At 44.7% G+C, this 10519-nt stretch overlaps 1 protein-coding gene across 2 annotated transcripts in view; it reads left to right on the top strand.

The window, feature by feature from the left end:
• Positions 1-1449: 1449 nt before the first annotated feature.
• CHGB (chromogranin B) overlaps positions 1450-10519 on the top strand; it is a 29612-nt gene continuing 20542 nt past the window's right edge. For both annotated transcript variants that reach the window (XM_060232725.1, XM_060232733.1), the window contains exon 1: positions 1450-1500. In XM_060232725.1, coding sequence (XP_060088708.1) covers positions 1452-1500 — 49 coding nt within the window. In that variant the 5' untranslated portion in view covers positions 1450-1451. The remainder of the gene's footprint in view (positions 1501-10519) is intronic.

Genomic DNA, 10519 nt, shown 5'->3' with positions numbered 1-10519 from the left:
TTTTGTGTGCCTCATGCTGTGATTGAAACAATAGTAACTGAGTCCAGAGACAGTGCGTTGTACTGGTTAGATTGTTAGTCTAACATCTGGGAGTCCCAATTTTGAATCCCCACTCTGCCATGGAAGCTTATTGGGTGATTGTGGTGCCAGTCATTTGCTCTCAGTCTAACCTACCTCACAGAGTTTTGAGGATAAAATGGAGAAGGGGGGAATCAATGTAAGCCTCTTTGAATCTCCTTTGGGAAGAAAGGCTAGCATAAGTGAAGTGAATAAAATAAAGAGAGACAGAAAATCACATACAAATAGTAAAAACAAATATAAGAATGATTCGCCCCCAGCCCAGTGTAACCTCATAGCTGGAAACTGTGATTACTTCTCCTGTGCATTTCTGGATACTGCTCTGCTTTGGGAACACCCCACTGGGCCTTTGCTGTGCTACAGCTGGCCTCAGTTAAACACAGTAGACTGTTAACAGAGAGACACAAAGAGTTTGTTCTTATTTCTAGACAATATTTGGACTTGGGAAGGATAGGACAGGACTCTTAACCTGAAGAGAAGATTTCGCTGGTCATTTCATTCTCCCCAGGAATAATCGCACTGCGATGAATAGAAGAGAACCTTGTGTATAGTGTGTCCGCCTCTCTCTGGGGTCTGTTCCATTTCTGCTCCATTGTAACAAATGCTTAAATGAGAGGCTATTAAGGCGGCGTCGGTTTTGGCTGAAAGACCTCCCGGTGGAGTTGTGTGTCTGTTGGCTCGTCGGAGAAAATCAGCAGAGGTGACAAAACGCTGCCGCAGATGGGGCTCGTTTGGCACAAATATCTCCACAGAGAGAGGGGCGGGTGGAGTGGGAGCGCCGGAGCTGGGATCCATGAATGAACCCGGAGGAGAGAAGACCCTTGTTTTGCAGGCAGATCTGGAGTTTCCTAACCTTGGGGGACCCTTGCTGGGCACGCTCAGTGCAGTTTGTTTCTACCTGCACCCCACCTTTACAAACACGGAGTTGGGGGTAGGGAGAGAAGGGGCTTGTATTCTGGTGTTAGGGAGGAAAGGGGGAAGGGGAATCCCTATCAAAAAGGGTAGGGGAGGATTTAAAGAAGCGAGAAGCTTCAAGGTAAACGACAAATCCCAAATCATGTAGCCTGTTCTTGCTGCAGTGGTGTTAAGGGCTAATTTTGGGGAAAGGGAGGGTAGTGATGGCCAAGGACCGTGGCTGACGAGGGCTGTGCTCAGGGGCTGCTGCTGCTGGAGAATGTCTTCGGCATCTGCCGGGGACTTTCCGCCCCGATCCTCTTTCTTTCCCTGGGGGCTCGCCGATGACGCAGACTCCTGCCCCCGCCTGGCTCTGGCGTGTCCCCCCCTCCGCCTCCTCGCTCCCCCTCCTTTAAATAGCGCGGAGCTGCGGCGGCGAAGCAGCTTCAGCCCTCGCGAGCAGCGAAGCCAGGCTCAGGATGCCTTCCGTGGCGCTGCTCAGCCTCCTCGGAGCCGCGGCTCTGGCAGGTGAGCGAGCGAGCGAGCGAGGGCGGCGGGGCGCGGGCAGATCAGCACCTTGGACAGCGGCGCGGGCGGAGGGCAGGCTGCGGCGACGCTCTCAGCCCCTTGCCCGGCCAGCTGGAACCCCCCAAGGTCTCTGGGTCTGCGCCAGAGCGGGTTACCGCAGGGGAATAGCCCACCCAAATCGCCCACATCGCTCTCTGGAGTAGGGTCAGGTGGCTCCATTTATCCCTCCGCAGTCTCAGCCATTCCCTTCCTCCACCCCACCCCACTCCGGTTTATTTAGACACCCCCTGGGGCGAGAGACTCACTTCAGTCTAAGGATGGAGAATTCTCTCCCATGCCCAGAGGGAGCGCCAGCAGTCGTCAGCTTCTCCTCGGCTTCAATTCCTCAATGGGCACAAGCACTATTCTCAGTGCTTTGGAGATCAGCCCAATCCATTGGTTTGATGCGCCGCTGAGAAACAGGCGCTGGAGTTCTGATGCATGCAACTGTGTGCATGGAATCGGTGTAAGATCTCTTTATGGCAATGGGGTGGCTCAAGCCCGCATATAAGGTAAAGTGTAGTTTGTACAGTGTGTGTGTGTTTTCCTTACACATTGCCAAGTTCTTGTGTGGAGGAGAGACTATGTGCATGATAAGGATCTCTGTGCAATAACTGCTTAGGCATACACAAAACCCGTGGTTTGAAAATACACCCACATGTTGATCAATTATTTACTGCTGAAACTATATCAAGGGACACTGCCACTCCTCTCAAATTAAGCATTTGCCAGTGCTGAAGGAAAGTTCCTGGTTTTACATCAGGAACAGAATAACACCAGGAGAAATGACAACCCATATTTTCACACCTTTGCTAATTAGTTACAGTGTTTGGTCAAATTGATCAGCAAGGGTCATTAAATGTATTATTAATTATAGCTCAGCTAGGGCATGCCAGATGTTCAATTTTTAAAATTATGTTGTGTCTCATTAAAACAAATATTCTTGGAGTGAAATTTACCTGCCTGATTATATAGATTGATAATGCTATATAAATATTAAACATGCACCTGTTTTATCTTTGAAGCCTGTACCCATTGCAGAAGTTTTGCTGCTGTTTAGCTCCACTTCTGTGGCAACTGAATTGAGGCTACATCATACTTACCTTTTTTCTAGGATGAAACACTTGATCCTAGTACATGGACTATATGCTCTTCAGGTTTCAAGCAGACCAAAATTCCATAGGAAGTGGGGTTGGTGGTTTGGGCAGGGGGATCCAATTTATTCTTGAGAAAGGCTGGTTTCTGGTAAAGGCAAGATAGAGTGTTCTGTGTGGGAAAGTCTCTTAAATACTGCTCATGAAGAACCTGGACACTTAACTAGGGATTCAAAGAGATGTGGACTCTATAAAGTGGCTGGTGATGTAGTAACAGGGTAGAAGGTATTTCCATAGAAGCAAATGGAAAATGATGCCTCTTTAATAGATAGAACCAGCATGGCATGGTTTAGGGTGTCAGACTAGGACTAGAGACTTGAGTTCAAGCACCCATTTGGCTATGAATCTCTTTTGGTTGACTTTGGACCAGCCTCTCTCTGTCAGCTACAAAACATCTCATAGGATCATTGTGAGGATAAAACAGGGGAAGGGAGAATTGCATATCACTCTGAGCTTGGTGGGAAAGGGGCAGAAGATAAAACATGATGGAGAAGATGTAGTGGACATCCTGATATACAAACCTTCCTAGACAACAGTGATGACAATGTAGTTGCCTGAACATCCTTGATGCTGGGTGGGGAAACCACCTTGGGGTTCTGTGTCAGTGGGACCCCACAAAAATGTTTTTGTTGGATTGACAGATTATTACTTTTCTATATTCCTAAATAAAACAATCTTGATGCCAAAAACACATGCAAGACTAGCTCTCCTTTTCTGGGAGGGAAGGAAAAAACCAGGAAGACTGAACTGGCAAAAGAAGAAGACTCAACATAGTCATCATGGGGTGCTGTGCTAGCCAAAGCTTCTTCCATTTTCTAGAGTCTTTATTTGCCACCATGGCTGTCCACTCACTCAGTCAGAACTGTAGCAACAATACCACTGCCACAGCCTCTGCAGGTGATGTGGGAGGGCATTATGTGCTAAAGGATACTGAGAAGCTCTAAACCAGCGGGTTCCAAACTATGGGTCTGGAGACTCAACAGTGAGCTGTGACTGTCTCATAGGTGGGTCAGAAGGGCTGGAGGAAGGAACAGGAGCATTCCCTGTGGATGCTCAAAGGGAAATTTGGGTTTTCCTCTGCAGAATGTGCAAAATGGCATTGAAATGCAGCCAATAGATTCGTAATGCTATATACACTAAATACAAAAAATGAAAAATGAATTATTAATTGTATTTGTTTAATTTCTACCACACTTTTCTCCCCGATGAGAAGCTAAAGTTGGGAACCCAAAGTGGCTTACACTGTTCTCTCCATTTTATTCTCACAACAATCCTGTGAGGTAGGTTCGGCTGGGAGTGTGGGACTGGCTCAAAGTAAACTTCCATATCAGAGCAAAGCTTTGAACCTGAATCTCCCCGATCCTGGTCCAACACTCTAACGCCTACACTACACTGGCTCTCTTATAGACTTACTCCATGTCAACTGTTTTGCAAGTGGGTATAGTAAGTTTATAAGTTAGCCCCACTTCAAAAAAATTGAGAACTGCTGTTGTAGGCGATAAATACAGTCTATGGTTCTAGAGCCAAATATAGTTCAATATGGGACCAAATAATGGCTCTTTAAACAAGAAAATGAAATCATCAGCTCTCAGAAACTATAGCAAGGTCCAGTACTTGGAAGAGAGACCACCAAGGAACACTCTGCAGAAGAAGGCAATGGCAAACCATCTCTGCTTCTCACTAGCCTTGAAAGCCCCCTTGCTGGGGTTGCCGTAAGTCAGCTGTTACTTGACAACACTTTAAACACACACACATATTGGAGGGGCCCTGTCCTGGGTAGCCCAGGCTAACCCGATCTCATCAGATCTTGGGAACTAAGCAGGGCTGTCCCTCTTTAGTATTTGAATGGGCGACCACCAAGGAATACCAGGGTCATGATGGAGAGGCAGACAATGGCAAACCACCTCTTGTCTTGAAAACCCCACAGAGTCACCATAAGTCAGCTGTGACTCAATGACAAAAAAATGGAAGTGAGATGCTAGAATAATAACTTCATGATGGTAATGGCAGGCAAAGGTGTTGATGGGACTCAAAGGCTTCTTTGCAATGCTTTACTGAAAGGGCAAACAGCAGCAAATAGTTTCTAGTAATCCAAGCATAAACTATGCACAGATTTATGCCAGTGTGATGTAGTAGTTAAGAGCAGTGGACTCTAATCTGGAGAACAGGGTTTGATTCTTCACTGCTACACATGAAGCTTGGCCAGTCACAGTTCACTCAGAACTCTCTCAGACCCACCTACCACACAAGCGATGTGTGGGGAGAGGAAGGGAAGGCAACTGTAAACTGCCTTGAGATTCCTTATGGTAGAGAAAAGGGGGTATAAATAATAATAAATTCTTCTTCTTCCCTAAAATTATCACGTATATTTATTCCTAATTATGAGCTCCCGTGTGTGCCACTTCCTGATAAAAGACTCACAACAACTGCAGTGTTTGGATTGCAGAAATTTTATGGGTTATTCATCTGTGCAGAATTGATGGATGGGGAATTTGACGTTCAAATGAAATACACTTTTAATATCCTACTATCCCAGCAGACAGTGCAAAACTAGATTCAGTGTTGCTAGCATCATTTATTCATCATTGAATGTCCTCCTTCCTGAAATGGCGCTTAATGGTTGGAGAGCATTGCTGTTGTTTTGAGTTTTGCTTGATCATTTCTTATCTCATCTTCACTATTATTTGTGAGATATTTTAATTATCTGGTTATTTGTTCACAGCTGAAATTTTGCAGACAGATATTGAACATGGTGCTGAAGCAGAACTGCTTTCAGTATGCATTTAAAAAATTTGGCTTCAGCAAGTGTCAGATCAATGGCCCATCTAGCCTTTTCCCCTTTTCTCCAGCAGGGGTACACAGTTGCTGTTGTTGAGGGCCTGAACAACAATCCATCCACCTGGCTTCTGGCAGCCAGAGGTTTAGAAGCAGCCAGAGAATTTTGATGGAACTGTACTTCCTGCATTGGTTGAAACTAGGCTAATTCATTAAGACACAGCCAGGAAGGGAACGTGAAAGGTTCTTCCTGAAATGCCTCTGTCTCCTTTAGTGAATATCACTCCAAAGCACAAGAGTTGGGCTCCTCTCATATCTTGGCTTTTTTGTTGTTTTTGCCCTCAAGTCACAGCCAACTTATGGTGACCCTGTAGGGTTTTCAAGGCCAGAGAGGTTCAAAGGTAGTGCCTCTGTGTAGCATTCCTGTGTAGCATTCCATTGTGGTAGTATTCCTTTGTGGTCTCCTAACCAACTACTGACCAGGGCCAACCCTGCTTTGCTTCTGAGATCGAACAAGATCAGGCTAGTCTGGGCTATCCAGGTCAGGGCTTCTTGAAATCTACTGCTATTTGATCCAGCAGGTCAACAACGCACTGAAAATTTTGTACTGTATGCTAACCTGGTGGGTAGTGGGTCATTGCTCCTTCTAATACCAGTGCTGATGGTCTAATGTTATGGCAGTTGTACAGGGCAAGGTGACACCAACAAAACATTGGGTTTTGCATGCTGGGTGGACTCCCCGGGTATGCAGAAAATAATACTTATGCATTCTTTTTAAAAAAATATGAAACAAAGTGAAAATCTCCCTGCAACAACCTGATAAACATTGTGTAAAAAGGGTCCAGGCAAATAGGTGTGAAAAACCTCAGCTTGAGACCCTGGAGAGCCGCTGCCAGCCTGAGAAGACAATACTGACTTTGATGGACCCAGGGTGTGATTCAGTATAAGGCAGCTTCATATGTTCATATGTGTAGACTCTAGATCTGATGAGGGCTCTTGAGTATCATCAAAGGGAATCTGAGGGAAATTGAGAGTCAACAGAGGAACTGGGCTGCTCCAGCTCCTGTGAGATCACAGCATTCTATAAGGGGGGATTTGGGTTGGGGTCAACTTCAGACTTATTGACCCCCTCCCACTATTCCTTGCTGGCCATGCATTAGTAAATTAACATTGCAATTCTATGCAGTTATTCCACTCTAAGCACTTTTGATTTAAGTGGGCTTAGAATGGAGTAACTCTAAATGAGATTGCACTGGAAGACAATCTTGGTTGGATATTCTTTGTTGTTAGCCATTGATTTTAGGTTGTATCATGTTTACCATTTAATAATTTTTAAAGGGATGTTATTACCTTTCTGATGCTAGACAGTGTTTCAAATATACTCTCTCATATTTTCCTTTAGAAACTAATTTAATACCCTTCTAGTCATTGCTCAGGATCTATTGATCAAAGGAACTCTGAAAAAGGAAAAGGAAGGATTTTAGGTTGCTTCTTTTGATATTCTGACTCTCCTATCGTGACTTTTCATTAAGCTAGGCCTCCACGGAAATGAATATTTATTAAGCAGCAATTCTTGCTCTGTTTCACATAATCCAAAGCTGAATACTGAGAACATTCAGTATTGCATTTTTTAGAAATGCATGAGAGCAATATAGGTTATGGAGATATACTTTTTTTTTTTATTAACTTGCTTAATTTGCAGGTTTCCCATCCAATGTATTTTTTCAGATTCCTTCTTTTTAGAATATGTCAAGAAGTAGAGAGAATTTGGGGAAGATAAATAAGAGGAAATAAGAACACAAAGGTAGAAGAGCATAGGTGAAATTCTTATAGAATGGACCATCAGTCGTACATTGGCTTTGGCAAGAAGTCTTCTCTAAACCCTAGGAGGTTTTTGCAAGGTTTTCTCAATCCATCTCCTCTGTGCACTCAGCAGTCAACATGTGCAGCTCTGGTATCCATGGAACTGTTTGTTGTTGTAACAAGTGAGGAACCTCTTGCAAGCAGGGAACTACTGCATGGCTCTAGGAGCTCTTGCACCCAGTATAGATCATGGGGTCCAGAAGAGAGCCCACATGTTTCCAGTGTTTCTCACATGAAGCTTAGAAATATCTATAACAGGGGTGTTAAACATGTGGCCCGGGGGCCAAATCAGGCCCCCAGAGGCTTCTATCAGGCCCCCGAGCAACTGGCTGTCATCTGCTCCCTTCTGCATAACAGCTTGCTTTGAAAGGCTTGCTCTGTTGCATAGGAGCTGCAGAGCAAAAACTCTGTTTCTCCATTGGCTAAGGCTCCTCCCTTGGAGAGGAGGAGGGGATGGCAGAACTTGTTTTTCCAGTCTCCCTCAATCACACAACAGAGCTACTGAGCCAAGCCTCTCTTCCCCAGGGGACCAGGAGGGGGGAAGGAAGGAAGGAAGCAGCCAGAGCTTCCTTTGCCCAGTTCCCTGGAACCCATGGGAGAGATACAAAGAAAGCACCTTTAAGACGAACAAGTGCTAACATTTTAAAAATGTTTTAAGGTGTTTTTTTTTTAAATGTGTTTGTTTATGTCCTTTATAAAGTTTATATCTCTGCTACCTAATTTTAAATAGGTATATACATGGCCTGGTCCAACCTGACATGGCGGCCCAACAGGGTCTCATTTATATCAGATCTGGCCCTCATAACAAATGAGCTTGACACCCCTGATGGTGATGATGAACATAAGCTGCCGCCTTAAACCAGGTCAGGTCACTAAATCCACGAAGCCTCATGTTGCCTGTCTGACTTGGAGTGACTCTCCAAGGTCTCAGCCGGAAGCCTCCCTAGTCTTGTTGAGATTCTTTAACTGGAGACATCAGAGACTGAACAAGGTGGGACCTTATGCATGCAAAGCAGGTGCTCTGCTGCTGAAGTTCTGTACCAAATAAGCTGCCAGAAATTTTGTTTTGGATATATGAAATCTGTGAGATGTGTGCAGCCCCCTGATGAAACATCCCTGTACAGTTGTATTCTCTTAGCAAGAAATCAATACATTAGGCTTTGCAAGTTTCCATGGCAATGGAATTCCTCAAGGTAATTTTGCATAAAAATGAATTATTTTAAGAAGACGAAGAGTTGGTTTTATACCCCACCCTTCACTAGTTAAAGGAGTCTGCAGTACTGCAGTCGGAGCCCTCTGCTCATGACCTGAGTTCAATCCCAGCGAAAGCTGGTTCAGGTAGCCAGCTCCAGGTTGACTCAGCTTTCCACCCTTCCAAGGTTGGTAAAATGAGTCCCCAGCTTGCTGGGGGGAAAGTGTAGATGTCTGGGGAAGGCAATGGCAAACCACCCCGTAAAAAGTCTGCTGTGAAAACCTTGTGAAAGCAACGTCACCCCAGAGTCGGAAATGACTGGTGCTTGCACAGGGGACTACCTTTACCTTCTTCTTTTTTTACATACCTCAAAACAAAAATGTGATTCTGCGCAAGTGTCTTTCTGGCTGGCTTACTAGTTCTATACACTGGACAGTTGCTGTAGTATATTAAATTAATAGCAGTAGTTCTACTCAGCATCAGTGTTCCCTCTAAGCTGCAGAGTCTTGTGAGCAAAAATTCTACTTTGTGAGCTCCTGGCATGAAAGTTGTGAGCTACTTCATGAATTAATGCGCTCTGGGGTCATCCTTTCTGAGCTAAGACCAAAGTGTGTGAGCTGGAGGCTAAAAATCTGTGAGCTAGCTCACACTAACTCAGCTTAGAGGGAACACTGCTCAGAATCCTTCTGAGGTCTATTGAAGTGGAGCTTCCTCCCAGGAAAGTGCTCTGTAAATGCACTAAGCATACAATTCCATTTACCTTGGAAAACTCTGGCTGTTGGTCCTCAGCTCATGACGTTCACAAACATAGAAGCATCAAAGTTTGATCGTTGATCTCGTCATCAATTCCATCTGCCAGCGGTTTTCCAGTGCAAGCCCCCCCCCCCCAGCTCTTTTCAAGAAGCTTATAACTGAATCTGGGACTATGCAAGGCATAAACTACTGAGTTAAAAGTCCTTTCTGCATTGTTGACCTGCGGCAATTATTATGAGATATTAAACAGACGATAATCCCAAGAAATACTCTTAAAATATACTGCTGTGCACACTCTGATTCTGAATGTATTTCAGAGCAGATCCTTTTCACATAGTAAATTTTCCCACTCGCGCCATTGTGGTATTTGTAAAAGATTTATACTCCATTGTTAAGTGCATCCTTCTAAATCCATTAAAGGGTGTCACTCTGCTTACGATGGCACAGCTAGTGCTGAAGAAGATTCAGTGCTCTGCTTCTGTATTGCTCAGGAGACTCCAAAGATGCAGGAAAGATGCCTCCAGGAAAGAAAGTCAACATAATAAATTTGCAAAGTAACTCTTTCTGTGCCCTCAATGCAGAGTTCATACCAGGGAAAAGATGTTCCCAGGGAAAGCCATGCTCCAGGAATTCCACTGCTTTCTGTGGTCCTTTGCCAGATAGCCAGTGGCAGCCAGCCTTTGATGCTAAAATTTTTGGCGCAGAGAATCTGCATTTGGCTTCCTGACGTCTGTGATCTCTTGAGTATGTCAAAAGAGTTCTTCATTACCACACTAACATGTTCCACTTTATTTGGTTTCCCTTCTGCTTTAGCTTGTCACAAATGAGGCATAAAAGAAGACAGTGAGGTTAGGACCATAAGGAAAGCTCTGCTAGACTAGCAAGGTTAGTGTCCGGTTCCCAAGTGTGACCAGTCAGATGCTTCCTGAAGCAAATGGGGGATGGAAACAACCGCTCTCCTCTGTGCCACTGTAGTCAGAGGCTCTGAATCTCAAGGTTCATCTGCTGTGTCCAATAGAGATTGATGGAGCTTTCCTTATTCATGAATTGACTAATCTTCTTTTCTAAGACAGTGGCCATTACAATTTCTCACAGGATATTTCCACCATGCAGGTGTGCAGGACTTTTTTTTAGAAAAAGCCCAGCAGGAACTCATTTGCATATTAGGCCACACCCCCTGATACCAAGCCAGCCAGAACTGCGTTCCTGCTCAAAAAAAGCCCTGCGGAGACATGACCTTATT

This window comes from Heteronotia binoei, chromosome 1 (assembly GCF_032191835.1).
Source record: "Heteronotia binoei isolate CCM8104 ecotype False Entrance Well chromosome 1, APGP_CSIRO_Hbin_v1, whole genome shotgun sequence".
NCBI lineage: Eukaryota > Metazoa > Chordata > Lepidosauria > Squamata > Gekkonidae > Heteronotia > Heteronotia binoei.
The sequence above is the reverse complement of the archived record's forward strand: the minus strand, read 5'-3'. Positions and strand labels throughout refer to the sequence as shown.